Consider the following 19,972-nt stretch of genomic DNA (forward strand, 5'->3'; position numbering starts at 1 on the left):
GGGTGGGCCTGCAACCCTCCCTCCTTCCACTAGTCCTTCTGCTCCCCTGCTGCCCTTGCCCTCCAGAGAGTCCACTCCACCTGACATGGTGGCTTAAAGAGGTGAGGGGAGAGGAAGAGATTAACGGCTCAAGTGTCCTCTCTACCCCTCCCTGCACATGGTAACTCCTGGATCTGAGATGGCAGAGGGTCTGTCCTGGGTGGGCAGGAGGCTCATTTGCCCATGAGCTGAGGAGCAGCTGGGATGGGCCCTTGAAGGCTGATGCAGGGTAAAGTCCCGGGGGGTGTGTGAAGGTGTATCTGTGAACTTAAGTGTATGTGCTCGCGCCACCTGGGAGGCTCGCCTTTCTCCATGACTCCCTCCTGCAAGATCTCCTACCCTTGCCCCTCTACAAAGTCGTCTCCATTTCCCTTGAGTCCCCATTGCCTTTTATCACTGCTTCTTATCTGCCGCTTAGGGTTTTATGTCTTGTCATAGGTTCCTAATCCCTCCCCTGGATCCTGGAGGAAAGGGGTGACATTTTCTGAACAACCTTCAAAGAGCTGTTTGACCAGCTGGCCTGTGTACGGCACCTCATCTCTCCCAGGTTGGGTTTTTTTTATCCCCATTTTACAGATGAGATAACTGAGGCTCAGAGAGACTAAATTGCCTATGGCTAGTACATGTCTATCTGTATTTCCTCTGCAGATTTTGGGGGCAGGGGGTGGCAACCATACAGGAGATGCTCAGGAAATCGTGGAGTGACACTTGGACTCTGCCATATCTAAGAGCAGCTCAGGTGGAGGGTGGGGTCAGCAGAGAGTGAGGGGTAGTGGGGGATGCTGGTATAGGACAGGAGGAAAGAGAGGGCCCAAGGTCAGAGGGCCCCAGAGCCGTAACAAGCTGAATGTTGGTCTGACTGATGTTGTCTGCTGTCCTTGTGAAGACTGGGTAACCAGGAGGCCCTAAAGGACCTCAGCCACTCATTTCCGGCTACTAGATTCCCCTCCCTCCGCCATGGGAAATCAGTGGGTGCCTCTCCTGGGTGTCCATCATTCCTCTTCAACAAAGCTTCCATATATGCTTCAGAGAATTTTCCTTCTTATGCCCAGACAGAGTTAAAAGAAAGCTGAAAAAAATGTTTTGAGGTGGAAGGAGGGAGAGATATGTGCTCAGCAGTAATTTTGGAGCTTGGAGTAGGGCCCTTGGAAGAGGGAAGGCGTGCAGTGGGATACCAAAATGGGGTGGCGGAGGGCATTTGGACAAGTAGAAGGCTCTGGAAGCAGAAATGAGGGAGAAAGTTCATTTACACCAGGCTTCTAGCCTCTGGCCTCTGGTCCAAGCCAACCCAGAAATACAGTTAACAGATTTTCATCCTTTAACCGAAACTTTTCTGAAGCTGATTCCTTAAGTCCCTCAGTTTTTGGAAATAAGTCAGGAGAAGCTTTCAGATGTGAAGGCATTTCCTAGAAGAGGAGAGGCCCCGAGGAATGGCAGGGAGGGCGCCCCGAGGGGACTTTCCCCAGCTCCAAGCCCCAAGCCTTCTTGGGCCAGGTCCTACACTAACCCGCTAGGGCCACGCCTCCAAGTGGGGACCATTCAATGGCAGGGGGACAGGATGGCACGAGGGCCGATGCTCCAGGACAGGCCAAATGGGAGGCGTTCGACCCTCGCTCTGCGCTTCCAAGCCTGGAGAAGCCGCGTTCCCGCCTAAATCCGCAAAATGGAAGTTGCTCCCTCTAGCTTTTCCACTAGCGAAGGCTGCCGGTTCTGCGAGTGACCCCTCCCTTCGCGCCCAGGTCCATTACTAGCGTTTACTCTCTTCCAGAGTCTTGTTCATTTAAAACTGCTTCTTAAAAGGCACTACCAAATCCACCTTAGATCCAGCCCAGATCCGGTTTGGGGTAGCGCGGAAAGTTTACGTACGAGGCACTGCGTGTACCCCGCCCCAGCACACGGGGTGCGTGCGCGGAGCTGCGTGCAGGAATGTGTGCGCGAGAGCCGGGGGATGCAGGGCAGCCCTAACGTAGCTGAGGATGTGTCAGGTGGGAGCGTGAAACTGGGGTGCCCAGTGTGCGTGGGTGTGCCCGCGCGTGTCCACAGCCCACCGCCTCGCCGCCCCCGCTTGCCGGAACGTGTCAGCAACCTCACCTTTTCTTCAGCCCTCTCCCAGCCAGACGCTTCCTTTTTGGTGCTTCTGGGCGTTTACAGTAAATTCCGTGACTAAAACACGCCGGTGAGCCCGGCCCATGGACAGATGGATCAATCGCCCCCTTCCCGGATGGGGGAGGGGACCCCCACCCGGAGCCTCGGAAGCGGGGAGCTGCCGGCTGCCTTGGGAGAACTCCCCGGAGCCCAGCCCACTGCCGAGCTCCCACCGCGGAGCCCGGCGCCAGAGCCCGGGCCCGGGTCGGTCCCGGGCGCTCCCGCCGGGGCTGGGTGCAGCCCTTCTCCCCGACCCCTTAACGCGCGGTTTGGGGAGGTTCCTCGGCCAACGAGAAGGCGGCCAGGGCGCCCCGGCTCGGCAGCCGTCTTTCTGCACCCGGGAAAGCGAGACAAGTCTCGAAGGGCTGCGCCGCTGGGACGTGCGGGGGTCGAGCGCGCCGCGGGCGTGCGGGGAAAGTTCTCGAGCCCCGCGTGGAGAGCACACGTGTATGCGTACGCGGGGCTCGACCCGGGCGGGCAGGCGGCGCGAGGACGCTGGGGGCTGGCGCCAGAGCGAGGGTCCTTCTCCCTTGCGCCTTCGGGGACAAGCTCTGCTTCGGCTCCCTGGCCGAAGGATGCAACCGCCCGCGGAGGGTGCAGCCCCCTCCCCAGACCCCCGCCACCAAGCTGGAGTTTTTCTACCGCCCTTCCCCCCACGCCCCCGACATGGCTCGGGCGCCCGGGACTCCACGCCCTCGGGCCTCCGCTGAGACTTCCCAGGCCGCCGGGAGCCGGCAGCCCGGAGCGGGGCGCGGGCGGGGGCAGTGGGGGCTGGAGGGCGCTGCCCGTCCGCAGTGGGGAGGGGGTGTGGGGGATGGCGCGCGACTTGGCGGAGGAGGATGGTGCGGAGGCTGTGGTGGGTTTGGGCTGGCGCCCGAGCCTTGGCCGGGGGAGCCGGTCAGTTTCCGGCTAAGGCTTCGGGTCAATCCGGGGAAGGGCGGGCGGCACAGCAGAGGGAGCCAGCGGCGGAGCTCTCCTCTCGGCCCGCGTTCCCCGGCGCCACCGCCACCGCCGTGTCGCCGCCGCTGCAGAGTGTCGCTGCTGCGCCGCGCGCCCGCGCCCCGCGCCGCCAGCGCCTGGGAACCGGAGCGCCGAGCCCCGGGTGGAGGAGAGGGGCGCGGGCGCGAGAGCCGCGGCGAGGGAGCCGCGAAGGGGGAAGGGGGCGGGCGGAGGGAGGAGCAGGGAGAGGGAGAAGGGGGAGGGAGAGGAGAGCGAGGGAGAGCCGGAGAGAGCGGGAGCAAAGAGCGAGAGCCAGGGAGAGAAGAGGGAGGGAGAGGAGAGAGAGACACAGGCACGCAGACACACACGGTCACTGGAATTCCATTAGAAAAAAGTGACACGAGCAAGGGTTAGCGGGAGAAGATTTTTTTGAATCTTTCCTTCGTCTTGTGCGAAAGAAGCGACTCCGGTCTCTCGTCCTCGAAGCTCCCACTGGATTGTTCCTAGGCGCTGACACCCGTCGGTGGATTTCTTCCCTATTTGCGTTTTGTTCTGACCCCCGCCTTCGCCGCTTCCTTCCAGCCCTTCACTCTCAGATCGCTTCTCCCCCACCTCCCCAGTCCCCTCCCGGGAAGCGCAGGGGAATCGGACCCGCGGGGACTCGCGCCTTCCTGGACGAGCCGAGGGGAGGGCAGACCTGAGGACCAGCTGCCGGCTTGAAAGCAGATATACACACAAATACGTGTATATTTGATTTTACTGGGCAAGGGGGGCGTCGAGAGGCAGCCCACCGCCCTCCATTCCCACACCCCCTCCAGCCAGAGGCGAGAATCACAGGACTCAGGATCTTCCTCGGTGGACTAGCTGGGATCTCCGCATTGGATTTGGGGCTGATTATCGTTGCTTGGCTATTATTATTGTTGTTGTTGTTGTTTTTATCCAAGGAAGAAAGACAAAAAAACTGTGGGATTTATTTAACATGATCTTGGCAAACGCCTTCTGCCTCCTCTTCTTTTTAGGTGAGTACCTGCGGGCGGCGAGGGCAGCGTGTCCGCCGGAAGCCTGGGGCGGGGGGGAGGGGGCGCCGCGCGGGCCGCGCGTTCGGGCGCGAGCGAGCAGTCGGGAACGCCGGGGGCGAGCGGGGTGCCGGCGGGGTACGGACCCGCGGGTGCAGATCGCGGCGGGGCCAGCCGGGCCCCGGCGCCCCGGAACCGAGCGGGGCGGGCGGCGAGGATGCGGGCGGAGGGACGCGAGCCGCGGCTGGCTGGTTACGCGGGGGATTGGGAAGGAGACTTAGAACACCCAGACCCAGACCGTCCCCGCACACACGCACGCACACACACGCTTGCTCACTCGCACGCAGTGGTAGCGCTCATTTGCCTCCAAATAATTGGGTTCAAATTGCCGCAACTTAAGGAAAAATAATCCAACTCTTGATCTGGAAGAGAGCAGGGGAGAGGCTCAGTGTTGGGGAGAGAAGAATCCTGCCAGCCCCCCCTTTCCCGGCGGCTCCCCTAGTCGATCGCGGTGGGGGGCATGGGTTTCTCCAGGAGCTCCTGATTGGACATCTGTGGGGGCAGCGCTGGCAGCCTTCCCCCACCTGCCAATCAGCCTCTGGAGAATGCACCCTGCTTACCACTCTCCGAACCCCTTCTCAACGGCTCCACTCCCTGGAACACTTTTCAAGTTTCTCCCCACCCTATACCCTCCCTCCTGCCCAGACCCGAGCCAGATGGATGGGCTGGAGTGGGGGGTTTCCAGCCACTGTTCATTGCCTTCCCTTTGCCACCTCAGGGGCAGGAGACCCCCTGGCTGGTGGGAAGGCACAGGAGGGAGGCCAAAGTTTGCTTCCCTTGGGTGAAGGAGAGGGGTGAGGGAAAAAAAATCTAACCAGAACAAAGACCCCTGCTCATTCCATAAGCCCCCTCTCCAAAGGGCAAGGGGAGGGGCTGCCTGCTGCCCCCAACCCTGTCAGTCTCTTTCCCACCCCAAATTCCCAACCCATTAACCCTCTTTTTGTGTGATACGAATTCTCAGCTGCTGGGGAAACAAGGGTGTAGAGTGGGCATTCTTGGGGGTGGAGGTGAGGAATAGGGGTGTTTGCAAGGCTGTGTGCTGACCTGGCTGACCAGGCTGCTGCCCCAGCAGGTGCTCCAGAGAGGGAGCTGGGTAACGGTGTGTGTGGGTCCAAGGAGCACACAGCTACTTCAGTGTGGGTGCTGCTCCCACCACCCTGGTCTGCCTCTCAGCCGGTGGTGAGCCAGGCTGCCCAGCTGGGGCATGAGGGCACCCTTTTCCTTCTGACGGAGGGGAGAGGGGAGGCTGGGGGGTAGGTGCTGGTCACTGAAAGACATGGGAGGGGCATCTAATAAGTGTCCTCCTGACTAGGACTGAGGATTCGAGTTGAGGCAAGGTTGGTTGGCCCTGGGCCCTTTGCCAGCCCTTCTTCTTCCCCCTCCAGCAGGCCCCAGGTCCCCAGGAGGCCAGGCCCTGCTCTAGGGTGTGGCCTTCACTGTCCTGCCTCCCTGAGGCAGAGGTGGCTTTTCTCCGGGCCAAGCGGGGTGGGAGGGGCTGAGGGAGGAAACTGGGAAGGTGCCCCGGGTCCACGGAGCTCCTGCAGCCTTTCCCGGCAACCCTCTGTAAGCAAGACTCTCTCTCGGAAGGGGCTATTATAAAACCTGACCTTTTCTCCCACTGCCGGTTTGGAAACAGCTTTCTGGGGCCAAAAAAAACCGAGCAGGGCCAGGAAGAAAAGAAAATTGTATTTCAGGAAAAGCAGCTAGATTGCCTGCTTCTAAGCTGGACGTGCCCCTGGCCGGCAGGGCTCCCAGGTGTGGGTGCCTTCCCTTCCCAGGACCCCGGGTGGAAGACAGCAGCGCGGTGGAGGGGGGCCTCCGTCACCTCCAGGCCCTGCCTTGCCCCCATGCTGCAGGCAAGCTTGTTCCAGCTGTGGGGGCCGAGGAGTGACTGTGCTCCTGTGCACGTGTGGGTGTGCCGGCGGTCTGTTCAGAGATGCCTTCCCAGGTGTCTGTGACCCTGGTGAGAGGAGGGGGTGACAGCAAGGAGGGTTGGTCGGCATCCTCTTCGGTTGGAGACTTTCAGTTCCCTTCCCTTGAGAAGTCCGTTTCTGAAGCTGGGGTGCGGGGTTAACTGGGTGACCACAGGACACTGATAGGCTCTGAATTAGGCCAGCCAAGATCAAGGGAGAGGTTTGCTGTTAAGGAAATTTCAGCCGCAGGGCCCTTTCCTGGTGAGGAGCCCGCAGTTAGGAGTTGGTTGGAAACTCCACTTTCGGGAGAGGTTTTCTGGAGCTTGCGAGGTGGTGGGCCGTTTGCGTTGGGGGTATAGGGAAGCCCATTCCTAAGAACCAGGGCCTTTGGCGTGCCCCTCCCCAGCTTCTGAGTGAGGTGTAGGGGTGGAGAGGCCTTTCTGGCCCAGCCATCTTGACCTCCAGTGTTGACAAGCTCAGAGAGAAAATGAGATGGGGAAGTGATGGGGGAGCATTCTTGCTGGTCAGAGGGCCCACCCGCCACTGTCATTCTAGCTCTTGTGGGGGCATTGGATGCATGAGGGGGATTTTAGTTCTGTGTGGTCTCCCTGCATCTTTAGAAATTGTTCCGCGTGTCTTTGCTTTTCTTGAGGGATCTGAGTTTCCTTCTGACCTAGAACTTGGGAGCAGCACCAGGATGCCCCACAACCTTTACTCTCCTAGAATTCTCGGCCAAAGGTGCCACGTTGCCGTGATTTCTTTCTCTGGCTGGCCTTAATTGGTTCTGGGGGTCATGACACCAGCCAGAAGGGTCAGAGACAGGTGGCAGTCAGGGGGTTTGGCCAGAAGATGCACCGGCTCTCTGGAGAGCATCTCCCTGCTCTGGGAGCTGGCGGGATGAGGGAAGCCCTTGCTTTTGGCTCAGGCACCCAGGATACTGTAAGGATCATCCCTTGGGGCTCTAGACCCCACCTGTAGGGCAGGGCAGAAGTGTCCCTGTTATCCCAAATCCCTAGGCTTACTTCCTGACCTTTAAGCCTGTGGAGGATGCCCCTTTCTCATTTTACTTAAGACAGTGCAGCCTCAGGCAAAGCCAAGGTGGCGGGCGGTCAGGAGCCTGCTGGGATGCTGGGGTGAGTGAAGCCAGTGAAAGACCCAGGGCTGGGCTGGTCTTGAGGCTCCAGCAGGCCGGCCAGCTGGCTGGCTAGATGGGGCAGCAGGTGACAGCGAGGCTGGCTCAGCTCAGCTGCTTCTGGGTGGCCCAGATGCACCCAAGTCCTGCTCAGGGGCCTAGGAATTTGCTGAAGTCGGGCAATCAAGCTGCTGCTTGGGCTCGGGTGGAGGACTCTTCTCCAGCCTGCGCCTGAGCAGATGCTCCACTGTCTGTGGCCACATGCCACGCTGGCTTCTTCCGCGATCTTAGCCTTGCTACAGCCGTCAGCTCCTCCTCTCCCGAGGCAGAGGTATGGTCAGCGGGAGAAGGGAAATCTTTTGCTCTGGACCCTGAGGCCTTCTCCCCTCCAGCCCCGCCCCCTGCTCTCCTCCTGGGGTAGCCTGGGTCTCTCTGTTTCCTTTCCCCTCGGCGGCTGTCGGGTGACAGGCTTGCGGTGCAGCTCTCTGCCTCTAGGTGTCGCTGTCTCCCTGCAGTAGCTGCCCCCTGAGCGGGGCCTCCTGGGGGGAAGGAGTGAGAAGTGGTCACTGTGGGTAGAGATGGGAGTGAGGCCGGGGGGAATCTACGGGATTCTGAGGAAGGGGGACTTCTGCCTAGAATCTTGTTATGTCTGGGGGCAGAGTGGAGTAGAGGAAGCCTCGCAGATCACTCCTTGAATCTTGGAAAAGCCAGTCTTGGCTCTGGGCGGTGATGTGGCCCTTTCCTGGGGGCAGGATCTGAGCCAGGGGCTTAGAGAAGACAGGGGACAGGGAAGGTGTCTGTGTCTAGAGGAAACCTTTTTGGGAGCTTGCTTTTGAAAGGTCCAAGTGCCTTTTCCCTGTCCTTCCCCCCGAATCTCCTTCCCCGACCCGTTCCCTTCCGGGGACTGTGGGTTTGGACATTTGGGGCCATGGGTCAGGAGGGTGGACTGAGTTTTGCTCGTTCACCATTGGGGAGGTGAGGCTCCATGTGCGAGGCCAGGGTCAGCTTGCAATTGACTTATTATTCGGCTTCTAGGAAGAAGGAAACAAAGGAGAGACAGAGGGGAGAGTGTTTTAGGGGAGGGTGGGGAGGAGAGGAAGAAAGAGAAAAATAATGGGAGAGGGAGAGAGGGCGAGAGGTGAGGGGGTTTGAAATGGAGTCCCTGGGCCCGCAGCATTCCCTGGGGCTGGGGCTGGGGTGGAACCTTCTGGGGATGGTGTGTGGTGCGTGCTGCCTCTGGCTGCACTGCTGGAATGGCACGTGTGGAGGGTGGGGCCCCCAGGAAAATGCCTCCCTCTGGGTTCACCTTGCCCTTGGGGTCAGGTAGTCTCTCCCCGTCTCCTCATGAATTCTAGGAACCCAGATGGAGAGACTGGGGGGTCAGAGGGGCCTGTTCAGCCTGCGTGTGACCTTGAGTTGTCATTTCCCTTCTTTGGGCCTCAGTTTCCCCAGGGTGAAGTGCGGGTGCGCGCTGACTGCCGTCTCTAAGGGCCTAACGGGCTCTGAGAGTTAAGTCATCTGCTGCTGTGTTCAAGGCTTAGCTCGGTGCCTCGGCTGGACCTGAGGTTGCCGGGAAGAGGCCTGGGTGCTCTGAAAGTGAGATGCCGCTCTGCGCACCCCAGGAGGCCCTGGGGCCACCAGCCCTCTGCCGAGGCAACCAGCTCTCCGCTGAGGCCGTGGCATCCTTCTCTGGCCTCCTGGCGTCTCAGACTGTCTGTGGTCTTGTTCGGGCCTCTCGCTTTTCTGTGCTGCGCTCCCAGGCCCAGGGAGTCAGGTGGAACCAGGGCAGAGGGTGACTTTCCTCCTTTGGCTTTGAGGAGGGATGGTGGCCTCGTGGGGTCCTTTAGCAGCCCTTGCTCTGACCCTCTGTCTGTCGGGGGGGGGCTGCCTTTAGTCAGCCTCGATGAGCGCCGAGTAGAATGGGTGCGATGCTCCCAGAAGGGCCCAAGCCCCCAGGCCTGCCTCTGGGGTGGGAGCCTGCGGCGCCCCTCATTCATGCTTGTCTTCCCTCCCCACCACCCAGACGAGACCCTCCGCTCTTTGGCCAGCCCTTCCTCCCTGCAGGGCCCCGAGCTCCACGGCTGGCGCCCCCCCGTGGACTGTGTCCGGGCCAATGAGCTGTGTGCGGCCGAATCCAACTGCAGCTCCCGCTACCGCACGCTGAGGCAGTGCCTGGCGGGCCGGGACCGCAACACGATGCTGGCCAACAAGGAGTGCCAGGCGGCCCTGGAGGTGCTGCAGGAGAGCCCGCTGTACGACTGCCGCTGCAAGCGGGGCATGAAGAAGGAGCTGCAGTGCCTGCAGATCTACTGGAGCATCCACCTGGGGCTGACCGAGGGTAAGCCCGGCGGGGCCTCGACGGAGGCACAGGGATGAGGGTGGCAGCCGCATGGGGCCAGGGTGCAGCGGGAGGGCCTGGTAACCGGGTGGACTGGCCAGTTTTCTCTCTCTCCACCTGCCTGGGGAACCTGGAACCCAGAGGAAGTAGCTGCCAGACCCAGGAGGGCAGCTGTTGTTTGAGACACAGGGAGGAGAGAGGATGAGGCGGTGGTTGGGGGAAGGAGAAGGGGCCGGGGGGGCAGGAGAGGAAGTAAACCAGGGATGGCTGGATGGCTGTGTGGAGCAGTAACGAGAGAAGGTGAGGCCAGGGTACCCAGGTAGATGGAGATGTGAGGACCGACAAGAGAGAAGGGGCAGGTGCCTGCGTGCAGAGCTGTGAGCTGTGTCCAAGAGCAGACCGGCCCCTGCCACACCCTGATGGGTCTCCTGCCTTCCTGCTCCCAAGAGGCCTGCCCTCAGGTGGCTTCCTGATCCCACGCCTGGAACTAGGCGGCTTCACCAGAGCTCAGAGCAGCCTGGGCCAGCCTGCCTCCAAGGCCCGAGGCAGACCTGCCAGCCCCTCCCCTGACAACCATGTCCCCCCTCCCTCCCCCTCCAGACTGGAGGGTGGAGGATTTGCATATAATGGGGGACGGCTGGCCACCTGGGTCAGATGTTCTTTTAGTAATTCAGCCCCTGCTTATGGAGAGTCAACTGCCTGCTAGGCATTGTGGGAACAGTCAGAACTGCCAGGGCAGCGTCTTCCTTCATGGAACTTGTAGCCTGGGAGGGTGCAGGTAAGTAAGGCGCTTTCTGTCTTTTGGTGGCGTGAAAGCGCTGGGTGCTGTGGTAGCTCCCAGAAGGGGCATCTGACCCCTTTTCACAAAATCTAAAGGGCCTTCCTGGAGGAGGCAGCCTCTGAGCTGGGACTAAAGAGTGAGCTGCAGCTACCTGGTGAAGGAATATGGGAGGAGTGCAGGAGGCGGAGGGAGAGCGTGGGCCAAGGCTTGGACGTGAGAGAGCTGAACTCGCTCAGAGGCCTGCCAGTCGCTCAGTATGGTCCAGGCGGCTGGGAGTGGGGCTGGGTGAGTTGACCAGCACGTCTGGAAGGTTGTACGTGATGTCTCGGCCTCAGGACAATGTTCACGTGGTTCCAATGAGGAGAGTAGGTGGGAGAGACTGGAGGCCGCCTCTGTGACGCAGGCCAGGAACAATGGCAGCTGACGAGGCGGTGGCAGGAAAGAAGGCTTTAAGTGCTGTTCCCGTGGTAGAGTCAACAGGTCTTGGTGGAGGGCCAGAGGAGTCCGTGTGGGCCCCCTGTGTTCTGTCCTGGGTGTGTGATGGGGCTGTTCACTGGAAGCCACGAAGGTTTTGAATTGGGGATGGGCTGGGAGATGATGGGTTTATTCTGGGGTGGGTGCGCCTCACTGGCCCTGCCTGCAGACGGCTGGATGTGCAGGGCTGGAGCTCAGGTGAGGAAGGGGGACTGGACATAGGGCTTTAGAAGTGGCCATCAGCCTGCAGGTGGTAACCGGGGCCAAGGGAGAGGGTGCAGTCACTGGGAGGTGGTCAGGGACAGCCCTAGGACTGCTGACATTTAAAGTGACAGCAGACTCTACAGGAGGGCCACTCTCAGAGGAAGGCGTGTCAGCAGCCTCCAAGACTCTAGATCCAGCAGGAGAAGGGTGGAATGTGTCTCTGAGGTCCTTGAGGTGAGCACCTGAGGTGGCTCCTGGGAGTAGAAGCCTGGTTGGGGGTAAGGGCTGGGGCGGCAGGGAGCTGGGAATGACCGCTGTGGACGACTCAGATTTTGTTGTGAAGATGGCAGAGGAACAAAAGATAACTTTTTAAAATAAAAGATGCGAGAGGGTTGAGCAGTGTAAATTCTGAGGGAGGGCAGTAGCGATGGAGATGCTCAGGCCAAGAGGAGAGAGAGGTGCTCTGTGGAACTGTCCCCTTGGGAGAGGGGAGGGGTGAGCCTGAGATCTGAGCAGCAGATCTGCCTCCAGCTCCCGGAGAGGAGGGAGGAAACTGGGCTTGGGAGAGGGGTCTGGATAGCAAGGGATTCCAGACCAGTGGCCCAGAGGGTTTAAGGTGCCCTGAAAATAGGAAAAACCTGGCATGGAATGATTAAGTGTATCACCACCATTAGTAACGAAGTGATTCCTCTTAAATTGGGTGGTCACCTCTCCCATGTCGAGCAACCTCGAGTCCCAGAACTAGAAGTCAGCAGAGAGAGGGAAGCGGCCACAGAGCCGGGCATCCCCTTCTCTGTGAGTCAAGGAGCGGTCACCCCCCAGGCTGACTGTGTGCCCAGAACATAAAGGGCCCTGGTTCAATGAGCTGGATTGTTCGAATTCTTGTTTTCTTTGGTTTCAGTCTGAGGGAGATGGGGCAGAAGGTGGGTGGGTGGGCTTGCTTGCTGCGGGTGCAGGATGGACCAGGAGGGGGTGGAAGAGCTGCAGGCGAGAGAGTCTGGTGGACCGCCCGAGAACCTTGCCATCGGAGGGGCTTCCTGGGCATCATTGCATCAGAGCTCTGGGGACCTTGGTCGGAGCCCTGGGCGACCAGACGGTCTGATGACTGGATTTATGCTGCATTCAGGGCCCCTTCAACCCAGGAGGGCCTGACTGGAGACGCTTAGTTCCAAGTCTTAAGATGGTTTGTCAGTTTATTTACTCACCCAACATCTGTTAAGCACCTACTGTGTGCTTCCGGGGGTGAGAGCACTGGAGAAGCCGTGGTCCCTGTGCTGGTGTGTGCGGCCTGGGAGACTCTGCCCCCGGTCCCACTCTGGAAGGACTGACTCCTGCCTTTCTCCTTCCTCAGAACTCCCTCCCCTTGCAGATGGCACTGCCCCCCCTCTCCCACTGGATCTTGGAGCCAAAGGTGGTCTCTGTGCAGGGCTGACCAGGGCCTTTTAATAGCAGGTGGTGTTCGTCTGAGGGATGGGATCTCCCTGGGCGGGAACTGTTCCTGGTGTGGGGCGAGTGGCCTCCCGGGGAGGCTGCAGGCTTTGCCTCCTTTTTCTTTAAGACGCTTTGTAACCTGGTTTGAGCTGGGGGTGGGGGGATCGCGGAGAAGAGAACCCACGTGGGTTTGCACTTTGATTCTGGCTTCACTTGGGTCCCTGCTGGTGAGTGCCATTCCCCAGAGACTTGGGCCTGGCTTCTCCCTGTCCCTGAGGCTGAGCTCAGCGGTGCAGGCTGAGGACCCCAGCACGTGGGCAGAGCTGGCCGTGGCGGGAGTGTGGCCCCTACTGAGCTCCTAGACAATGCCAACTGCAAAGCACCTGGAGGTCGTCAGGTCCCACCCCTGTTCTGGTGGGAAAGCTGAGGTGCAAGGAGGTAGGTCGAGGTCTTCCTGCAAGCAAGCTGGTGGTGGGGCCAGGGCCCCGACTCCTTATCCAGGCCCCTTCCCGCTGCCCTGGGGGAGAGCTGTGGCCTTGGGCCTGTCTTCCCTTCTGCCATCACTGCCTCTATAACCATCAGTATTTACGCAGTGAGGCTGTCACCGTTGGCTGCACGGGGAACTTGAGACCAGGCTTCTTGCCGTCTGCAAAGGTGACACTGACGTTCAGGGTCTCCCTGGGCCTGCAGACGGGAAGAGCAAAAACCTCTCCCACGAGTCATCTCCCAGGTCATGGCCCCGGAATCTGACATCCTATGTTTGTCTTCAGCCTGGCGGCTGGGCAGGTCTCAGATCTCCCCCTAGTGAATTCCGCTGCCAGGGCAGGCGACAGGAGTTGACTTAAATAAGATGGGCCCCTCCCAACCAGTCGTGGAAGAGGCTCTTTTCCCCAGAGACCCACCTCCTGCCCCAGTCAATCATGCTAGCCCGTCCGTGCCCAGGCTCAGGGCCATGCCAGATGCAGGAGAGACGGACAGAGACAGGCTCTGCTCTGGGGTGCAGTCCAGCCGGCCGGAGACTGACATATGAGAAGTTAAGCAGCAATGGTGCTTGTGTAAGAGCAATTTGGTTTTAAAATAACACTTTTTATTTCGGGGGACAGTATTTTTAATGTTTAATGGACTCTGGAGCCAATTGCTTGGATTTGAAATCTGGCTCGGTCCACTTACCAGCTGTGTGACTTCAGGCAAGTGACTTAATGTCTCTGTGCCCCAGTTCCTTATCAGTAAAATACGGAGAATAATAGTGCCTACCCTCTAGAGAAATTAAGAGGATTACATAGTTAGTACATCTAAAGCACTTTCGTAGTGCTGGCGCGGAAGGAGCACGATCTAACATCGTTTTTATTCCAGAATGGATTCCTAAGCTCTAGTGTTATTTGCCCCTAACAGATAACCTGGCTAGTCACCCCACCCCGGGGAGTTTCTCCAGGGCTGGTGGGTGGAGTGGAGGATGCTGAGATCATACAGGCCCGGGATGGCTCTGCAGGTCCTGGGGGGAGGTGGGATTGGAGACAGGCCTGAAAGAAAGAATAACCTTTGGATTAGGTGAGTCGTCAGGGACCAGTGGGCACCCCCTGTGCGGGGTGTGGCCGGGCATAAGGATGCTCCTGTGAGGTGAAGTGAAGAGCGGGGGCCACTTCTCCAGGGGGAGTGCTCCTCCTCCGTGTCCTCTGGGGGCCGGACCCTTTTCTGGGGGTCCGTACTCTCTTCCGGGTCTCTGCCTGGTTCTAGCAGACAGACGCCTGGTCTGCGGACCAGTGGATGGCTGGCTGAGCCTTGAGGGCTAGCGTCTGGGTGACCTCAGGAGCCTGGCTGAATGAGTCCCTTGCAGGCAGGTTCCAAGGCCCTTCTTCCCGAGGCCGGCACCTTCCTGCCGGTGGCCCCCATGGGTGCTGCCCCACAGTATGTTCCTCTTTACGCAGGGGTTACCTGCCTGTGGCCCTGGGCCCTGGGTGGACAGGAAATCAATGTGTGAGGCTGTGGGTCATCACCTGTCTCCCCCGTCCCTTTCACACACACACATTCTGAGTGATTATCCATCGATTTCTCCTCACCATCCAGTCTCGAGAGGATATTTCGTTTCCTGCCGAGGCGCTGGCAGAGGGGGCAGGAGCCCCGATGAGGTGTGGTGGGTCTCCAGGGCAGCCTGGTGCCATTTATCTCCTGTCACTCGCTTGCTTTTCTGTTCCCTGAGCCTCCGCTGCCCTCCAGAGCCTCCGGTGCACCCCAGGGCCCCCAGGAGAGGGCTGAGAAGCAGCAGGTGGTGGGAAAGACAGGTAGGGAGTGCAGGAGCCGGGAACCAGTCAGACAGGAGCAGAGGGTCTGGCCTCCACTCAGCAGACCTTTAACCTGGATTCTTTTGGTGACATGATGAGGAACAAAAAGGAAATCCTGTCCCCTTAGCTTGGGCAGGGCCAGCCTGGTGTGATGGGAAGGAGTGCTGGTGTGGGGGCCGGGAAACCAGAGTCTAGCTCAAGCTCTGACATGAGTTGCTGTGCGACCTCAGGCAGGTTGCTTCACCTCTCTGGGCCATCTCCTGTGAAATGAGGATGTTGTACAGAAGGTTTATGGAGGCCCTTTGGCTTCAAATCCTGGGATTTGTATCTGGCCTTCCATGGGCTATCTCCCTTGTGCCTTCTTTCCAGAAGCATTCAGAAGTCCTCAGAGGGCCGGATGTGCAGGGAGGTCATGAGAGAGACATACAGGCTGTTCTGACCTGCTCTGGTCAGAGAGGAGTGTTCGGCACTCCATTCCTGACCTGCCCCGTGCCGCGCTTTCCCTCCGAGAAGCCTGTGAGCCTGCGTCTCACGTGCTTCTCTCTTCCAGGTGAGGAGTTTTACGAGGCCTCCCCCTACGAGCCGGTGACCGCCCGCCTCTCAGACATCTTCAGGCTTGCTTCCATCTTCTCAGGTGAGTGGGCTCACTGGGGCCTCGCCAGATCTGCTCTGGTCCCCCGGGGCGGCAGATGGAGCCTGGGGCTTGGCTCAGGCATCCTGCTTGCCAGCCGGCCCCTGAACACCTCTGAGCCTGGGGTCCTCATCTGTAGGAAGGAAGCCAGGTTGGGCGCGGCCTGAACCATTTATGGGAATTGCCTATAATTAGCCTGCCATGGGGTAGGTCTTGAATCCAGAATCTGGGATCGCTCGTCTATTTTGTCACCCATCCTGCCTGGCTGGGTCCTTCTTTCCAGCTCTTCTGCTTTGGGCAAGGGGCTGGACCTCTCTGTGCCTCAGTTTCCTCAGTTGTGCGACGGGGAGGGTACCTAACTCGAGGGATGGTCCTGAGGTCTGAGGGTGGGCTCAGTGTGCTACCGGGCACGTGGGAGTGGTTAGCCATGGTTGCCGGTGCCTCATATCACATCCATTCTGCTCCGGGGTTCCCTCTCTTCCCCGAGGGCTCCGCTGCTCACATCCCACTAGGTGGGGGCCTCCGATTCCCAGCCTGTCCTCCCTGGGCTTGCCGGGGAGCGAGAAGACCCATCTGAGCTCCAGCATTGCTCTCTGCAGTCTGTGCATAAGATCCCAGGGAGTTTTTTGGTTCTTTCTTCTTGGCCTGGTTCCCTCTGGCCTTTGGGTGACCAGTGGGCCCAGGGCAACCTGCCCCTGCTCGGGCCCTGGGGTAGGGGAGATGCTTTCCAGTCTTGGGAGCTCTGTCGGGGCTGGGATGAGCTCTTCCTGGAGTCACCACTGGTGCTCAAAGGGGGTCAGGGTAAAGTTGCTCATGGGACCCCTGAGTACAGGGCCCCAGGCCTCAGGCTTCCCGGCACTTTGTGGCGGGATGTGAAGCCTTCCAGAGTTTCCTTTGCTCTAAACCAGGGTTTCTCAGCAGCAGCACCATTGCCATTTGGCCGGGGTAATGCTCTCTGTGGCAGGAGCCGTCCTGTACACTGCAGTGTGTTGGGCAGTGTCCCTGGCCTCTCCCCACTGGATGCAGGCAGCAGCACCCCTCCACTTGTGACAGCCCAGTGTGTCCCCTGGGGGCATGGTCACTGCCAGTGGAGAAGCACCACTCTAAACTGGGAAAGGAGAGACTCTCCAGTGAGACCCCAGCCCTTTCAAATGAAGGATTCTCTAGGACAGTGTTTCTCAAGATTTTTCTTTCATTATTGCCCCTCTAAGGAGAAAAAAATTCCCTCTAACTAGAGAAATGCCGTCTGCTTGGGCTGCTGTAACAAGTACCGTGGACTGGTTAGACTTAAACAACGGAAATGTATGCCCTCCCAGTTCTGGAGGCTGGGGTCCGAGATCAGGGTCTGGCAGGATTCAGTTTCTGATGAGGGCTCTCTTCCTGGTTTGCTGACGGCAGCCTTCTCACTGTGTCCTCACAGGGCAGGGGTGGGAAGGAAGTGGGCGATTGGAAGGGGAAGATAGAGAAGAGAGAGGAGAGAGAAAAAAGGGAGAGAGATTGAGGGAAGGGAGAGAGGAAGAAAGACTAAGAAAATGAATTTCTTCCTCTTCTTATAAGGACACTAATCCTGTTGCGTTAGGGCCCCACCCTTATGACCTCACTTAACCTTAATCACCTCCTAAAAGCCATATCTTCAAATACAGTCATGTTGGGGTTTAGGGCTTCGGCATTTGGGAGTGGGGAGGGGACACAGTTCAGTCCATGGCAGCAAATGACAAGTGATACAGTTTTGTCAGGTAGGGTTGAGTCCTGGAGGCCTGCAAACCATTGTAATGTCTACATTTTCTGGCCGACCCAGGAACCCATTTTTGCTCCCTTGCGGGTGACACCTTCCTCTCTGGTTGAGAATGTGTGCTCCAGGGGATTGAGATGGGCTGATACACATGTACCTGGTGGAGACATCCTGGGCCCCATGAAAAGGGAGGCACTGGCCAAAGGCTGACCATCTGGATACAACCTCGGGCCCTGGCGGTGGGCGGGAGTGGTGGTGGGTGGAACAGAGATTTCGAAGATGGTCTGTGCATGGAGTGCCCTGCCAGGGGCTCTCACCATCATCTCGGCAGTGGGGTGAGAGCTGAGCTTCCCTCCTGGCCCTGCCTGTGGGCTCTGTGCTGACTCCCTGAGGAGCCCTTGCGCATCCCTCAGGGCTGGAGTGGGTGATGGGCTGACTGAGGCCCCTCCTTGTGCACTTTCTGATTCTCACAGTTGCTGGTTAGTTTTGGATGGGAATCCACCTTGGGTCACTCCTTCTGAGACAGAGCCTGGGGGCCCCAGCAGATGGAGGAGATGGGTGGCACCCGTTTCCTGCCCTGCCAGGAGCTCAGATGCTACTGCCTGGGTGGGGGCCATTGGGTTTACCTCCATTGTTTTGTTTGCCTCCAGGCTTCGTGTTGCTCCCTGTAGGTTGAAGGGCAGAGGCCCTCACCTCAGCCAAGGGCCCTGCTGCTTCCCGGACTGACACAAGTGTCTTCCGAGCAGAAAATCTTTCTGTAACGGACTTGACACTCCGGGACAAGGGTGTTGACAGGACAAATGAGGAAATGACTGGATCTGCAGCTCATTGAATTGGCTTCCTTTACCTGCTGCTCAGACATAACTGGGCCTCAGCTGACCCTGGATCCCTGGGCTCTGGGGACCGCTCCCCACTTGTGGACAAGGCCCTCCTTGCTCCTGTGAACCCTGCTCCACCCACAGCAGCCCTGGGGTTGGTGTGTGGGTGGCTCTTTCTGGGGAAATGTGGCCACATAGCTGGTGGTCCGGCCACCAAGAAACCAAGTGAGCGGGCCATGGTTGGGGGGGAGCATATAGCAGAGAGAATGCCGGATGGGGAGCTGGGAGCCCCATTCCAGCGCATTCTCTGCATGGATCAGTTGATGGGCTTGGGCGGGCCATTTCCCTGCTCCAGAACTTACTTTTTTTCCCTGAAGAAGGAAGGTGTGAGCTTGGAGCAGCCTTTTCTCCCTCCAGGCTCATGGATGGTGGCCGTGTTGTTGGCACCAGGGGGACTAGGGCAGCTTGAACCTTAAGGTGGTCCCAGGCCTCTGCCTGGCTGCCCGGTGGCCTGAGAGGTGCACCTGTCACCCCACTGTGGCTCAGTGGCTCGGAAGGCCCAGCCTCGATGACCCAAGGTCCTGCACTGATTCTTAAGGATGGGCAGGCCGCCGCCTGGCAGGAGTATATGGAGCCCCTCCCCACGTGCACACACTTACATTTGGCTGTGTGCTGCTCTGTCCCCAGCACTGTCTCTGTGCGGAAGCTCCCTTAGGCCGCACGGCCCCAGTGGGGCCCAGGGACTCAGAGAAGGGTGCTCTTGTGTCTTGGGGGCTCGGTTGTTACTGTCCTGGAACGTGTGTGTGTTCTTCACCTCTGCCCGCTCTCTCTGTGGGGGTTCTTAGGAAAGTCTAGCTGGGATTCTGTTAGCCAAGAGGGCTGCTGGGACCCCTCAACACTCTCTGACGCCGAGGCCCTGGGGGAAGGGCGTGTCCTCCCCTGCCCTCTGCCCGCGTCAGAGACGGGCACTGGGCTTGGTGACTGGGTCTGGGGGTCCTGGTGTCCAGTTAGTCCTGAGTCCAAGGCCAGGAGGGGAGCAGTCTCTCTGCCCTGAACCATGGGGACAATGTTGCTGGAGGCATCCGGGTGCCCTGCCTGGGGCCTTCTAGATGGGAAGGGAGATTTCACGGAGAAGAAGTGAGGTTTGTCCTGTTTCTATGGATTCAAACTTCCCCGGGAACCATGAAATGAGTGTTTCTGGAGGCAGCTACGTGCCCAGGAAGAGTGCGGGCTTGGAGCCAGACAGTGCTGGGTTTTGAATCCTGGCTCAACCGCTTAGGGCAGTGTGATCGTGGGCCTTGCTGGGCTTTTTTGAGCTGTAGTGTCCGTGTTTGTAAAATGAGAATGTGATGCCTGGTAATAGGGGCGGTCCAGAGGACTCCGTGAAGGTGGGCACAGGCAGTGACAGCCGTCCTCTCTGCTGAGGGTGCTCAGTAGAGGTGGGAGGCCTCCTGGGGGCTTGCCGTGGTGGAGGAGCTGAAGTTGAGAGTTCCTCCGCCCTCACGCACCTGTGACCCCATGAGTCCTGAATCCCAGCTGGTCCCAGCTGGGGAGGCAGGAGAGGATGGAACAAGGTGGAGAGAAGAGAGAAGGCTTCTCGGAGAGAGAAGAGATGGTTCTGGCAGAAAGAGGTTGCAGAGGGGTGAGGCGGATAGTGAACGAAGGGAAGTGCCCCATCCACCTGGGGTGAGGCCATCAAAGTGAGGATGAAGGGCAGTGGTTTCCCTTGGAAGCCGCTGGGCTCTACCTCAGGGAGAGAAGCAGCAGGCAGATGGCCTCTGCTGGGCTGTCAAGTGAGTGCGTCCTCTGTGTTCCTGGGGAGGCCAGGGGCCCCCGAGACCTCCAGCATCTGATATCAGCCTTGCCGGATGCCTGGGCACGGAGCCTCGTTATGCAAACACGTCTTGTCTTCTATAGCTAGAAGGGAACTCAGAGATCATCTAAGCCCACTTCTCACCTGACAGCAGTGGAACTGAAGCCCCAAGAGAAGGGACAGACTAGACTGGCATGCAGTCCTGCTTCTTCCGCTGCCCAGTGTGT

The 19,972-nt window shown here is 59.2% G+C and overlaps 1 protein-coding gene across 2 annotated transcripts in view; it reads left to right on the plus strand.

Moving 5' to 3' along the window:
* Window positions 1–3,385: 3,385 nt before the first annotated feature.
* GFRA2 (GDNF family receptor alpha 2) overlaps window positions 3,386–19,972 on the plus strand; it is an 82,645-nt gene continuing 66,058 nt past the window's right edge. Inside the window, exons 1-3 of one of the 2 annotated variants that reach the window (XM_006180211.3) lie at window positions 3,386–4,142; window positions 9,268–9,582; window positions 15,302–15,385. In XM_006180211.3, the coding sequence (XP_006180273.2) occupies window positions 4,103–4,142; window positions 9,268–9,582; window positions 15,302–15,385 (439 nt within the window). In that variant the 5' untranslated portion in view covers window positions 3,386–4,102. The remainder of the gene's footprint in view (window positions 4,143–9,267; window positions 9,583–15,301; window positions 15,386–19,972) is intronic. The other variant, XM_032470849.1, reaches the window with a different exon arrangement.

The sequence above is a fragment of the Camelus ferus genome, chromosome 31, assembly GCF_009834535.1.
Source record: "Camelus ferus isolate YT-003-E chromosome 31, BCGSAC_Cfer_1.0, whole genome shotgun sequence".
Lineage (NCBI taxonomy): Eukaryota > Metazoa > Chordata > Mammalia > Artiodactyla > Camelidae > Camelus > Camelus ferus.